The sequence below is a fragment of the Astatotilapia calliptera genome, chromosome 16 (genome assembly GCF_900246225.1).
Source record: "Astatotilapia calliptera chromosome 16, fAstCal1.2, whole genome shotgun sequence".
NCBI classification, from domain to species: Eukaryota; Metazoa; Chordata; class Actinopteri; order Cichliformes; family Cichlidae; genus Astatotilapia; species Astatotilapia calliptera.
Window position 1 is genome coordinate 28,768,391 of NC_039317.1, and position 15,029 is coordinate 28,783,419.

Sequence of the window (15,029 nt, forward strand, 5' to 3'; positions counted from 1 at the left end):
AACAATGAAAAAGGCACTTACAGCTGGTCCAAGTGAACCTCTTCTACCATTGGGTCCCTAATAAGGAATGAGTAAATTAAAAAAAAAAAACTTCATTAACATAATCTTTGGCAAGTAAGTGATCAGAAAAGACAGTGAAAGCGTTTACCCTTCTTCCAGGTTCACCAGGGCCTCCCCTCCTTCCATCCTGACCAGGCTCTCCCTGTCATACAGGACAAACATCCCAGTGAATTAAATTCATGCTGAGAGATATCCAAAAAAAAAATAAAACAACAAAACAAACGAACAATATACAAGAGATATTAAGCCTCAAAAATTAAATTGAGTACAGAGATGCAGAATTTATTTCAGCAGCACTATAATTAGCTCAGGGGGGTATTACCGCTGGTCCAGCATCACCAGGGTCTCCTTTGGGTCCTGCCTGGTTGTTATCTTGTCCAGTTGTTCCCTATTAAACAGAAATCACTCTTTCAGTCGCTGCTACATCCAAACACCAATAAATACAAATTTGTCTTAAAAAAACCAAACAAAATAACCATATTTAAACATTGCCTTAATCACAAGAACTGTATTCATTAGAAAGTAAGTATGTGCAGCTTCACATGAAGCATTAGTAACACTCTCTTCTTACACATTCCTTTCTCACATACTATGTATGCATGCAAAATAAAAGTGATGCACATAAAATCAGTCAAAAACTATGCCATAATAATCAGCTTCTTACAGGGTTTCCTCTGATTCCCTGTTGTCCTATGTCTCCTGTTTGTCCTTTGGCACCTTTGGGACCCTAAAAAAACAAAAGAATTTCTCAGCATTAACCATATTCAGTATTAAGAAAAAAAACAACCCAGATGCATCTAGTCACTCACTCTTCTGCCAGGGTTTCCTCTTTCTCCAGGGGGCCCAGCCACACCACTTTTGCCCTAAAACCAAATCAAACACAGCCTTTAAAGCTGATAATTTTATATGATTTTGTATGATTAATTGTTAATATATGGAACACATGGCATAAAAGACAAAATACATGACTCACCTCTTCTCCATTGATGCCATCAAGACCAAGTTCTCCAGCTTCACCCTGAAATAAGGGGGCAGTGGGTTAGCCTTTTTTTGTCAGAATGTAAGAAAGAAAGAAAGAAAGAAAGAAAGAAAGAAAGAAACGTACCTTTTCTCCTGAGTATCCACGAGACCCCTAAATAGAAATAAAGAGTGTTAGATTATTGTATTCACGAACAAAACAATATATAACAATTAAACCATACAACTTGAATGGCAGGGTTAATATTAAAGGGCTTACCTTGACACCTCTCTGGCCAGGACATCCTTGGAAACCCTGGGTTCCATTCACACCAGGAGGACCCCGTTCTCCCTGTATTAACAGAACATGACAACAAAATTCACTGACAAAATACCACAGAACAGAATCTTAAGAAAGGACACAGAGAGGTGATAAATGAAGAAGATAATAGAACAACAACCATAAACAAAACATTCAAACTTACAGGTCCACCTTCATCTCCAGGATGTCCTTGACTTCCTGACAATCCTGGACCACCCTAACAGACAAAAACAAAACATATATAAGCTTTGTAATTAAAAACAAAATCTCCAAGTATAACTGAGGGGTATTTTTTAGGATAAGATACCTTAGATCCAGGCTGTCCAACTCCTCCTCTGTCTCCTCTGTTGCCAGTACATTTGCATGGCACTCCACAGATCTCTCTTTCTGCAATGTTGTCCTGTGCAGTAAAAGAAAGCATTTTCAGTTTATGGGTGTCATAAATGAAAGGCATAGTTTTTATGTATTAATCATCAGTACCCACCAGTTCTTCCAGAAGCTCATAGTCCAAGTCCATGATATTCAGTCTTAAGGGTCTTGTGTACCTGAAGCCACGACCAAATTCTAATAGCGACGCCTCTTCCAAATTGGGTACCCCCTCCAACCCAACCAGAATGAAACTGTTCACTCCTGTTTTCCAAAACGCAACATATTTAAGTTCACTAATTACCTTTGCGATTTCAGGATAGATAATACCTGAGTGCACTTTATGTTTCATCATCTTTTTACCTGACAGCCGAAGCTCCTCAACTCGCCTTTTCATTTCAGCATATGGAGCATCAATACCATCAGTCAGATGAATAACAACCTTCAGGGGAAAATAACAAAAATACAAGTTTTATACTTTCTTAATTTTCAAGTTTCCAATAGTCTTTTCACTGTATAAACTCTAAAGTTTAAACTCTACAGTTTGGCAAAAAGGTTTTTTAGCCTTGATCTTATTCTTTAATATTAAAAAAATACAATTAATATAAACTGGCAGTGACCAATTCAAGGACAAACCTAAACAACTGACCCCAACAATGAGGGGATCTGGCTGATTTCATGTGAAATTTTTACTTTAGCTCCAGGAAAGATTCAAGGTCATGGCATACTAAAGCTATTCTGATGGTATATGGTGTCCCAGGTAAAAACCAACAACCTAAAAAAAGCTTTTGGTTTGTTTGTGTTTTTTTGTTTTGTTTTGGGGTTTCTTTGTTTTTTTGCTTGTTTTGTTTTGGGTTTTTTTGAGTTTTGTCGGCAATGTCTATAGGTCAAACTAACTCAGCTCAATAATTACACTAAGTTGCTAAACCAATCAAGTCAGATTATTAATACATGAATGAAACGTTAACTAAGAAGTGCACCAGTTGAAGCAAATGCACAAGAGAAATTTTATGACTCTTGTGACAATACATGACATTTTCAACATCAACTTGAGATATACATTATTTTAGCAGATATTGAAATATTCCTAGAATAGCCCTGACACCGACACATGTAAACTGCTTGGGCCATTTCTACTTTAGTATATTTGAGTAACTAACCTTGACAGTGTCATCCTGTCTGACTTTGAATCTGTTGGTGTAAGCTGATATGGTCTTGCCATTGAGAACAAAGGGGCCACGACTCCGCAAAGCTCTGAAAGCCTCAAATAACTCATCTGGATTTGTTGTGAAGTCCAGCTGGACCGGCTCAGAAGCAGAATCCATGGCCAGCATGCCCACTTGTACAGATGGAATCTGCCCATCGGAGCAGCTAATGGATGCCATTTTGGAAATCCTCTGCAAAATAGCCTCCATCTTGCTCTGGAGGTTGGTCTGAGAACTGAAAATATTCTGGGCGGACACATCAAATCCGACCAACACTTCTATATTGGAGGCTGTAAAACATAATATTATTTTACCTTAGACACTTTTGGTCACCCCAAATCATGTGACAACCTTTAATCATTTAATTTAATGTATCATCGACAAGCAAGAAACACATAATATTACTTCTCTTACTTTTAGCAAGTTCTTTCGCACCGACACACAGCTTCCCTTTTACTTCATCATCCAGAGTTTCCAGGATTTGTTCATTGAGCTCTGAGAGTTCCTGAACGGTACTTGCTCGAGCCACCATGGAAGGTTCACTTGCCAGGTTTTCCAACTCATTCTGAATGTTGCCCACTCCCACTGCAAAGACTCTCACACCTTTATTCTTCAAGCCAAGCACTGCTGATTTACTGTCATCAGCTGAGTTTCCTCCAGTGACAGTTATAAGAATTTGAGGAGTGCCCTCATCAGCCCTACTGCCCCTTTGTTTAGAAAAGTAAACATCTTGAATAGTGCGAAGGGCTGCACCGGTGTTCAGTCTGCGTCCACCTTTGTACTCTATTTGACCAAGAGCATTTAGCATATCATCCCTGTTACTGTATGTGTTGAGGTAAAAGCCATCATTGACATCTTCAGCATAATGTGCCAAGCCAATCTGTAAGTTATCTCTCTCAGTGAAGAACAGATCAATTAAGTTGTTGATAAAAATCATGATTTCTTTGAAGTCCTCACGGCCCACATTAATGGAGCCATCCACCAAAAACACTATATCAGCCTTTTTAGATGGAGGCAGGCCTGGTGCTACAAAAAGGGAAATACAGATATGTTAAGATATGTTTATATTGAAAATATTTACCTTGGTTTTTAGTCCAAATCCACAACACGTCCTAATCATTCTAGGCCCTGTAAAATGAGTACATTTTAGTGTTACTTACTTGGAGTGTCATATCCTGGTGTATCCTCAACAACATTCAACCTGTTAATAAACTTGTCCTTTATTGTTGGCAGGTTTGAGAACTTAGAAACCTGAATGACATCAGCGGAGCTCTTGGAAATACTCATCAGTTGCCTTGTGTCAGCACGATCAGCACCAATACCAATACAGTTAACTCGGGAGGTCTTGAGCAAAGGTCCATAGAGGGAAACATCTTGGGGTGAACGTCCACCTGTGAGAACCACAAGATGCTGGGAGGCCTCAGTTGGTCGAGCACCAGCAAAAGAGTTTAACTCAAAGCGCAGAACGTGATCAATAGCATCAGCCAGGTCTGACGATCGTCCACCCATCTGACGGAGTCTTCTGATAGCAGAGAGAACAGCTGCCTTGTTGTTGTGTGAATTGAGCGAAAATTCAGTTTTAACTTTGTCTGCATACTGGACAAGAGCGACACGAATTTTATCGGGCTGCACATCAAGTTGTTCAACAATTTTGAGGATGAAGTCACGGATGTGAGCAATCCCTTCAGAATCTGTATTATCTGAGCCATCAATTAGGAAAATAATGTCCTTTTTCCCGAGATCTAGAATGACTGAAAAAAAAAAACACAACATAAGGAAAGAAATGCCTCCATAACAGTGAAGGTAAATTATAAAAAGCAAATGATGTAGACAATCAGTAACTGCCTTTAGCACTTTCAGTTGAACTTAATTGGAGTCTTAAATATACAGAATGATTACACACTATTTCTTACCTTCTGGGACACGAGTATAAATTTCAGTGATATCATCGGTGGATATTTTCTTGACTGAATCAATAAGCTGTTTTTCCACCTTTGAAAAATCTCTCAAGCTGTCAACTGTATACACAAGCTCTGGCTTCATGGAAATCTGTCTCAGTTCATCTTGGTCTGCATTTCTTGTACCAATGGCCAGAGGTGCTATCAGGCTTTTCTTGAGTTCATTGGCTGAGCTGGATACATCATCAGTAGATTTGCCAGCCGTAACTAGAATGAGGAATTGAGGCACACGTTCCTCAAGACGGCTTCCGCCTGATCTCTGGTAGACTCTTCTGGCGACAAACTCGAGAGCACGTCCTGTGTTTAGATTATTTCCACCTTTGTTTCGAAGTCTCGACACGGCCTGGAGCACTTCATTTTTTGTTGAGTGTGCATTCAATAGAAATTCTATCTTTGGATCATCGCTGTACTGAACCACTGAAACTCGGACCTTATCCAGTCCTACATCCAGCTTCTCCACAACTCTTCCTATCATATCACGGATGGAAGGGAATTCACTACGCACTGCTGTTGTGCCATCAATAAGAAATACAACATCCCTTTTTTCTCCTCCTGTGGGTACAGATGGTACTGGTGCTTGAAAGGAATAGAAGCAAAATAACACAGTCTGATTACTAATCCTGAATGGAGAGTTCCTAATAGTGTACACAGATAAATATATATAACATACAGTATGATTTGGGGTATAATTCTAGCTTTAATATAGTAGTAACACAGTAATAATATAAATGAGGACTGTGTTAACCTGTAGATTTTATTAAATTCAATTTACCTTCATAAGTTGGGAACTCTGGACGCAACCTGCTGATGTCATCATCTGACAGCTCAGTGAGTTTGTTGATTAATTCTTCTTGAACTGTGTACAGGCCAGGAAGGTCATCTATTACGTGGGCGTAATTGGAGATATACGACACCACCCTCAGCTCTGTGGGGTTCACATCCCTGGTCCCAATGCTGAATGGAAGAACTCTAGATTGTTTAAGAGAAGAAGCTGCACGACGGACATCATCTGTAGAAGGCCCACTAGACACAACAATAACAAATTGTGGAACACCATCCTGTTTTCTGCTACCCCGTGCTGCTGTCAGAATATCCTGATTGAGAAACTGTAAGGCCTGACCCAGGTTACGTTGTGTTCCACCTTGCTTCCTCATTCCCTTGATGCCATTCAAAACACCTTCTTTGGTTGTATGTGTGTTTAAATACATATTAGCCCGAGCAGTGTCACCATACTGGACCACACCAACACGGATTTTATTTTCGCCCACATTGAGACTCTCGACGACCCTGCGGATAAACTCCTGGATGATTGGAAATTCCCTTCCAACGCCATCAGATCCATCAACGAGGAACACGACATCCTTCTTGGGGCCCTGTGATGCAGCTGGAAGAGACAGAAGTTGATATTAGGCTCAGTTTCATCAATGTATGACAATAAAATGGTCGTATTGGTGGTAAATTGAGCCTACATCTTTTTTTATCATGAAGATTCTGGTGCATATTCGAAGAAATAAGTCACTTTTTTCCTGTTTTTGACAAAAAAAAAGTTGTATATCTCTTAATATATCTTACTCATTTCCAAGTTTTTCAAAACTTTCAGCTAGAAAGTTTCATAAAACCCCAAATTAGATCAAATTACGAAAATTTTACATTTCAACACCGGTTCTCCAAATGAGAAACTCAAAAAAATTAGACTTTAGGTATGACCCCAAATGAATGAAAAGAAGGCCCTTTTAAAATGTTCTTCTGATAATCAAACATTCTTGAGAGCTCTATATTTAAAAAAACAAAACAACAACATAATTTTACGTCACCCAGCAGCCTAAAGCTGTTGCAGCATAACTAACGGAGGATTCAAGGTCACCTGATCCAGGAAGTTTTTAGGACAGCGCAACACTAATTAATTACAATAGTCCAGCCTAGGAGTAATAAATTCAATAACTAGTTTGTCAGCATCACTCCGAGACTTGATGTTTTTATTTTTGTTTATTCATTTATTGCACAATTGCTGCAATAAATTTAATGTGCTGAATATGCACATTAAAGGACGTATCCTGGTCAAAAATGACTGGACAAGAACGTTTGATCTGTCTTGTGGCATCTATTGTAATACATTATTGGTTTGTAAATCACTGCACAAAAAATGCCTGAGACATTGCCTGCATTTTAATGTAAATAGTTATGTATATATTTATGTTGTTTGCAAAATTTGTACATAAGTTTTTGAAATTAAATTTATATTTGACTTTCAAGTTGGGCGCCTCCTGGGTGAGGTGTTCCAGGCATGTCCCACCGGGAGGAGGCCCCGGGGCAGACCCAGGACACGCTGGAGAGATTATATCTCTCGGCTGGCCTGGGAACGCCTTGGTATTCCCCCGGATAAGCTGGAGGAGGTGGCTGGGGAGAGGGAGGTCTGGGCCTCTTTGCTTAGGCTGCTGCCCCCGCGACCCGGCCCCGGACAAAGCGGATGAAGATGGATGGATGGATGGACTTTCAAGTTATGAAAATGATCTGTTAAACATGTTTGTGGGTATATTCAGAGAGACAGACAGATCCTATTTAAGTTTAATTGCAGGACTTTATTGAACAGTCTCAAAGAATAAGAGCTCAACAGAGCTCTGACTAATTGTCAGCCTGGCTACAGTGGTGAAAAGAAAACTGGAGTTGACTTGGTTTTAAGGATCATTGGTTAACAGTAAGATATCCTGGTTATCCAGAGATCTCTACAGTATAGATAAATTTGTATAGATAGCAACATGTTTTCTAGAGCTTACATGTTACCTGCATTAAAGTATGTGTGTGTCTGTGAGTTATACAAGGGACTCAATCACTTTTGATTGCAAACTGTCTTCATCGGTGGAGCCTCAGCATTGTAATCAGTTAGAATTCATATGCATTATTAATCATTTATAACACTTTTAATGGCATTATGAGATAAAAGAAATGAGTGGGGCTAGAATTTAGGCAACTACTCTGCATGTTGGCACATGGCATGTGACAAATTGATTCATTTCATGTATAATGATTTATATTATTAAATGCTTTTAACTATAGTAGTTCAAAAAGTGACAAATTCTACAGATGTAAAAGACGTGAGGTTATTTGGTGAAAATAGCAGTGAAAGAATCGTTGGTTTAATGGATAACAAACTAAATAAGATTGGTGGCTGGGGGATAATAATGAAAACTGCAGCCTCAAAAGACAATTTAAAATGAACTTCAACAATAAGAAGTTCAAAAGAGTGACAAAAAATTAAATATCGTAGCTTAAAGCAGATGATGGAAAGTTCTGTGTTCTCACAGAAGTTCAGACGATCATACTATGTTCTCAAAGTCTTAAAGACAATAGCCTGGCCAACTTCTGTTTAAGAAAGACCAAAGCATGCTTCCAACTGGTTTGAAATGCACCAGAAAATCACATTCATTTATTTGCTTTTCCTCACTGTAGCTGAAATTAGTAACTTTTGGAGCCAGCATTAGGATGTGTCTGACAACGTACCAATTATGGTTGGTAATTCTGGGGTGACTTCAATAACTGCAACCTCCACAGAGGACTCAAGTTGCTGTTGCACTTTGGGTAGGTCAGTAAGTTCAGACACAGATAGAGCATAACTGGGCTCGCCAGTTATGGTCTGAAGTTCTCTGGGGTCAGAGCCTCGGGTTCCAATTGCAATGGTCAAGACACCCAGCTGTTTGAGAGCAGAGGCTGGTTCATCAATACTGTCAAATGATCTTCCACCAGTGATCAATATTAGGACCTGCGGAACTCCTGATGGTCGCCTGCTTCCGGCAGAGGCCGTGAAGACGTTATCCTTCAAATACCGGAGAGCTGCTCCAGTGTTGAGGGGTCGTCCGCCTTTGTGCCTCAAACCTCTGACACTGTCAAGGACCTCTCTTTTTGTGGTGTAAGTGTTCAGATAGAACTGGACGGCTGGATCGCTGCTGTACTGAACAACCGACACACGGTCTTTGCCATCATCCACACTGAGTGTGTCTACTTGTTTTTGGACAAAGTCTCTCATAGCTGGGAATCCACTTCTAGTAGCATCAGATCCATCCAGCAAAAACACCACATCCCTTCCTGCTGGCTGTCTGACCACTAAGAGACATGAGATTTACCATATGTTTAACTTGGTCAATCAAATATTTTGCAGCTAAAAAGCACCATGGTAAAAGTGAACTCTTTCTTTACAACCACAACTATTTTATAAAAAAAACAAAAAACAAAACAAAAAAAGAACAAAAAAAAAGAAAAAACAATCCACTGGCTGATTAAACACAGCAAAACCAAATGATTTCTTTTCACACTGTTTCCTACAATGATACTGGACTTTGAAGATGGGTCATGTTCTTACCAGTCACTGTTGGGGTCAAAGGTGTGACCCTCATTGGCACTGTGCTCAATACAGAAGAGAGCTGTTCTTGAACATTGGGAAGGTCAGTGAACTCAGACACAGATACAGCATGACTGGGCTCGCCAGTTATGGTCTGAAGTTCTCTGGGGTCAGAGCCTCGGGTTCCAATTGCAATGGTCAAGACACCCAGCTGTTTGAGAGCAGAGGCTGGTTCATCAATACTGTCAAATGATCTTCCACCAGTGATCAATATTAGGACCTGCGGAACTCCTGATGGCCGCCTGCTTCCGGCAGAGGCCGTGAAGACGTTATCCCTCAAGTACCGGAGAGCTGCTCCAGTGTTGAGGGGTCGTCCGCCTTTGTGCCTCAAACCTCTGACACTGTCAAGGACCTCTCTTTTTGTGGTGTACGTGTTCAGATAGAACTGGACGGCTGGATCGCTGCTGTACTGAACAACCGACACACGGTCTTTGCCATCATCCACACTGAGTGTGTCTACTTGTTTTTGGACAAAGTCTCTCATAGCTGGGAATCCACTTCTAGTAGCATCAGATCCATCCAGCAAAAACACCACATCCCTTCCTGCTGGCTGTCTGACCACTAAGAGACATGAGATTTACCATATGTTTAACTTGGTCAATCAAATATTTTGCAGCTAAAGAGAAACATCTTGAAATTGAACTCTTTCTTCGCAAGCACAACTTTTTTAAAAAAAAAACACAATCCACTAGCTAACTGAACACAGCAAATCACATTTGGTTTCTTTTCACACTGTTTCCTACCATGATACTGGAGATTACAAAGGAGTCACGTTCTTACCGGTCACTGTTGGTGTCATGGGCGTGGCCCTCACTATCACTTTGCTCATTACAGAAGAGAGCTGTTCTTGGACACTGGGAAGGTCAGTGAACTCGGACACTGACAGAGCATAACTGGGCTCATATGATATTTTCTGCAGCTCTCTAGCATCTGAGGTCCTAGTTCCAATGCCAATCACATAAATGCCCTGCTGTTTGAGAGCTGAGGCTGGGCTATCTACATTGTCAAAAGACCTTCCCCCAGTTAGTAAGATCAATATCTGTGGGACACCCTGCAGGCGTCTACTTCCAGAGGAGTTTGTAAAGACGTTGTCTCTGACGTATTGGAGAGCTGCCCCAGTGTTTAGGGGTCTTCCTCCTCTGTGTCTAAGCCCGCTGACCGAGTCCACCACACCCTCCCTTGTGGTATATGTGTTCAGATAGAAATGGACCTCTGGTTCTCTGCTGTACTGGACCACAGAGACATGGTCTTTGTTTTCTCCCACATTGATTTTCTCGACCACTCTCTCTACAAAATCACGCATGGCAGGAAAGCCATTCCTTGTGCCATCAGAACCATCCAGAAGGAATACAATATCTTTTCTGTCACGTGAAGCTGAGAAAAGACAGTAGGACAAAAAAATGAAAACCTTTCACAAAGCTTGTGAAATTATCTTTCACTGGCACACTAATATTTTAACAACACTAGCCTGGCCTACTTCTGTTTTAGAAAGACCACAGCATGCTACCAATTGCTTTGAAATGCACAAAAAACCTATACACACATCACATTCATTTATTTGCTTTTCCTCACTGTAGCTGAAATTAGTAACTTTTGGAGCCAGCAATAGGATGTGTCTGACAACGTACCAATTACGGTTGGTAATTCTGGGGTGACTTCAAAAACTGCAGCTTCCACAGAGGACTCAAGTTGCTGTTGCACTTTGGGTAGGTCAGTAAGTTCAGACACAGATAGAGCATAACTGGGCTCGCCAGTTATGGTCTGAAGTTCTCTGGGGTCAGAGCCTCGGGTTCCAATTGCAATGGTCAAGACACCCAGCTGTTTGAGAGCAGAGGCTGGTTCATCAATACTGTCAAATGATCTTCCACCAGTGATCAATATTAGGACCTGCGGAACTCCTGAGGACCGCCTGCTTCCGGCAGAGGCCGTGAAGACGTTATCCCTCAAGTACCGGAGAGCTGCTCCAGTGTTGAGGGGTCGTCCGCCTTTGTGCCTCAAACCTCTGACACTGTCAAGGACCTCTCTTTTTGTGGTGTAAGTGTTCAGATAGAACTGGACGGCTGGATCGCTGCTGTACTGAACAACCGACACACGGTCTTTGCCATCATCCACACTGAGTGTGTCTACTTGTTTTTGGACAAAGTCTCTCATAGCTGGGAATCCACTTCTAGTAGCATCAGATCCATCCAGCAAAAACACCACATCCCTTCCTGCTGGCTGTCTGACCACTAAGAGACATGAGATTTACCATATGTTTAACTTGGTCAATCAAATATTTTGCAGCTAAAAAGCACCATGGTAAAATTGAACTCTTTCTTTACAACCACAACTATTTTATAAAAAAAACAAAAAACAAAAACGAAAACAGAACAAAAAAAAAGAAAAAACAATCCACTGGCTGATTAAACACAGCAAAACCAAATGATTTCTTTTCACACTGTTTCCTACAATGATACTGGACTTTGAAGATGGGTCATGTTCTTACCAGTCACTGTTGGGGTCAAAGGTGTGACCCTCATTGGCACTGTGCTCATTACAGAAGAGAGCTGTTCTTGAACATTGGGAAGGTCAGTGAACTCAGACACAGATACAGCATGACTGGGCTCGCCAGTTATGGTCTGAAGTTCTCTGGGGTCAGAGCCTCGGGTTCCAATTGCAATGGTCAAGACACCCAGCTGTTTGAGAGCAGAGGCTGGTTCATCAATACTGTCAAATGATCTTCCACCAGTGATCAATATTAGGACCTGCGGAACTCCTGATGGCCGCCTGCTTCCGGCAGAGGCCGTGAAGACGCTATCCCTCAAGTACCGGAGAGCTGCTCCAGTGTTGAGGGGTCGTCCGCCTTTGTGCCTCAAACCTCTGACACTGTCAAGGACCTCTCTTTTTGTGGTGTACGTGTTCAGATAGAACTGGACGGCTGGATCGCTGCTGTACTGAACAACCGACACACGGTCTTTGCCATCATCCACACTGAGTGTGTCTACTTGTTTTTGGACAAAGTCTCTCATAGCTGGGAATCCACTTCTAGTAGCATCAGATCCATCCAGCAAAAACACCACATCCCTTCCTGCTGGCTGTCTGACCACTAAGAGACATGAGATTTACCATATGTTTAACTTGGTCAATCAAATATTTTGCAGCTAAAGAGAAACATCTTGAAATTGAACTCTTTCTTCGCAAGCACAACTTTTTTAAAAAAAAAACACAATCCACTAGCTAACTGAACACAGCAAATCACATTTGGTTTCTTTTCACACTGTTTCCTACCATGATACTGGAGATTACAAAGGAGTCACGTTCTTACCGGTCACTGTTGGTGTCATGGGCGTGGCCCTCACTATCACTTTGCTCATTACAGAAGAGAGCTGTTCTTGGACACTGGGAAGGTCAGTGAACTCGGACACTGACAGAGCATAACTGGGCTCATATGATATTTTCTGCAGCTCTCTAGCATCTGAGGTCCTAGTTCCAATGCCAATCACATAAATGCCCTGCTGTTTGAGAGCTGAGGCTGGGCTATCTACATTGTCAAAAGACCTTCCCCCAGTTAGTAAGATCAATATCTGTGGGACACCCTGCAGGCGTCTACTTCCAGAGGAGTTTGTAAAGACGTTGTCTCTGACGTATTGGAGAGCTGCCCCAGTGTTTAGGGGTCTTCCTCCTCTGTGTCTAAGCCCTCTGACCGAGTCCACCACATCCTCCCTTGTGGTATATGTGTTCAGATAGAAATGGACCTCTGGTTCTCTGCTGTACTGGACCACAGAGACATGGTCTTTGTTTTCTCCCACATTGATTTTCTCCACCACTCTCTCTACAAAATCACGCATGGCAGGAAAGCCATTCCTTGTGCCATCAGAACCATCCAGAAGGAATACAATATCTTTTCTGTCACGTGAAGCTGAGAAAAGACAGTAGGACAAAAAAATGAAAACCTTTCACAAAGCTTGTGAGATTATCTTTCACTGGCACACTAATATTTTAACAACACTAGCCTGGCCTACTTCTGTTTTAGAAAGACCACAGCATGCTACCAACTGGTTTGAAATGCACAAAAAACCTATACACACATCACATTCATTTATTTGCTTTTCCTCACTGTAGCTAAAATTAATAACTTTTGGAGCAAGCAACAGGATGTGTCTGACAACGTACCAATTACGGTTGGTAATTCTGGGGTGACTTCAAAAACTGCAGCTTCCACAGAGGACTCAAATTGCTGTTGCACTTTGGGTAGGTCAGTAAGTTCAGACACAGATAGAGCATAACTGGGCTCGCCAGTTATGGTCTGAAGTTCTCTGGGGTCAGAGCCTCGGGTTCCAATTGCAATGGTCAAGACACCCAGCTGTTTGAGAGCAGAGGCTGGTTCATCAATACTGTCAAATGATCTTCCACCAGTGATCAATATTAGGACCTGCGGAACTCCTGAGGGCCGCCTGCTTCCGGCAGAGGCCGTGAAGACGTTATCCCTCAAGTACCGGAGAGCTGCTCCAGTGTTGAGGGGTCGTCCGCCTTTGTGCCTCAAACCTCTGACACTGTCAAGGACCTCTCTTTTTGTGGTGTACGTGTTCAGATAGAACTGGACGGCTGGATCGCTGCTGTACTGAACAACCGACACACGGTCTTTGCCATCATCCACACTGAGTGTGTCTACTTGTTTTTGGACAAAGTCTCTCATAGCTGGGAATCCACTTCTAGTAGCATCAGATCCATCCAGCAAAAACACCACATCCCTTCCTGCTGGCTGTCTGACCACTAAGAGACATGAGATTTACCATATGTTTAACTTGGTCAATCAAATATTTTGCAGCTAAAAAGCACCATGGTAAAAGTGAACTCTTTCTTTACAACCACAACTATTTTATAAAAAAAACAAAAAACAAAAACGAAAACAGAACAAAAAAAAAGGGAAAAACAATCCACTGGCTGATTAAACACAGCAAAACCAAATGATTTCTTTTCACACTGTTTCCTACAATGATACTGGACTTTGAAGATGGGTCATGTTCTTACCAGTTACTGTTGGGGTCAAAGGTGTGACCCTCATTGGCACTGTGCTCATTACAGAAGAGAGCTGTTCTTGAACATTGGGAAGGTCAGTGAACTCAGACACAGATACAGCATGACTGGGCTCGCCAGTTATGGTCTGAAGTTCTCTGGGGTCAGAGCCTCGGGTTCCAATTGCAATGGTCAAGACACCCAGCTGTTTGAGAGCAGAGGCTGGTTCATCAATACTGTCAAATGATCTTCCACCAGTGATCAATATTAGGACCTGCGGAACTCCTGATGGCCGCCTGCTTCCGGCAGAGGCCGTGAAGACGTTATCCCTCAAGTACCGGAGAGCTGCTCCAGTGTTGAGGGGTCGTCCGCCTTTGTGCCTCAAACCTCTGACACTGTCAAGGACCTCTCTTTTTGTGGTGTACGTGTTCAGATAGAACTGGACGGCTGGATCGCTGCTGTACTGAACAACCGACACACGGTCTTTGCCATCATCCACACTGAGTGTGTCTACTTGTTTTTGGACAAAGTCTCTCATAGCTGGGAATCCACTTCTAGTAGCATCAGATCCATCCAGCAAAAACACCACATCCCTTCCTGCTGGCTGTCTGACCACTAAGAGACATGAGATTTACCATATGTTTAACTTGGTCAATCAAATATTTTGCAGCTAAAAAGCACCATGGTAAAAGTGAACTCTTTCTTTACAACCACAACTATTTTATAAAAAAACAAAAAACAAAAACGAAAACAGAACAAAAAAAAAGGAAAAA

General features: G+C 41.7%; 1 protein-coding gene across 3 annotated transcripts in view; it reads right to left on the reverse strand.

Moving 5' to 3' along the window:
- col6a3 (collagen, type VI, alpha 3) overlaps positions 1 to 15,029 on the reverse strand; it is a 55,078-nt gene that overhangs the window by 14,495 nt on the left and 25,554 nt on the right. For all 3 annotated transcript variants that reach the window (XM_026145542.1, XM_026145540.1, XM_026145541.1), the window contains 25 exons: positions 14,272 to 14,871; positions 13,414 to 14,013; positions 12,566 to 13,159; positions 11,747 to 12,346; positions 10,890 to 11,489; positions 10,042 to 10,635; positions 9,223 to 9,822; positions 8,367 to 8,966; positions 5,641 to 6,252; positions 4,824 to 5,444; positions 4,071 to 4,661; positions 3,325 to 3,936; positions 2,866 to 3,200; positions 2,069 to 2,147; positions 1,824 to 1,969; positions 1,647 to 1,739; positions 1,503 to 1,556; positions 1,298 to 1,369; positions 1,166 to 1,192; positions 1,034 to 1,078; positions 870 to 923; positions 725 to 787; positions 383 to 448; positions 149 to 202; positions 22 to 57 (listed from right to left, as the gene is read on the reverse strand). In XM_026145542.1, coding sequence (XP_026001327.1) covers positions 22 to 57; positions 149 to 202; positions 383 to 448; positions 725 to 787; positions 870 to 923; positions 1,034 to 1,078; positions 1,166 to 1,192; positions 1,298 to 1,369; positions 1,503 to 1,556; positions 1,647 to 1,739; positions 1,824 to 1,969; positions 2,069 to 2,147; positions 2,866 to 3,200; positions 3,325 to 3,936; positions 4,071 to 4,661; positions 4,824 to 5,444; positions 5,641 to 6,252; positions 8,367 to 8,966; positions 9,223 to 9,822; positions 10,042 to 10,635; positions 10,890 to 11,489; positions 11,747 to 12,346; positions 12,566 to 13,159; positions 13,414 to 14,013; positions 14,272 to 14,871 — 8,348 coding nt within the window. The remainder of the gene's footprint in view (positions 1 to 21; positions 58 to 148; positions 203 to 382; positions 449 to 724; positions 788 to 869; positions 924 to 1,033; positions 1,079 to 1,165; positions 1,193 to 1,297; positions 1,370 to 1,502; positions 1,557 to 1,646; positions 1,740 to 1,823; positions 1,970 to 2,068; positions 2,148 to 2,865; positions 3,201 to 3,324; positions 3,937 to 4,070; positions 4,662 to 4,823; positions 5,445 to 5,640; positions 6,253 to 8,366; positions 8,967 to 9,222; positions 9,823 to 10,041; positions 10,636 to 10,889; positions 11,490 to 11,746; positions 12,347 to 12,565; positions 13,160 to 13,413; positions 14,014 to 14,271; positions 14,872 to 15,029) is intronic.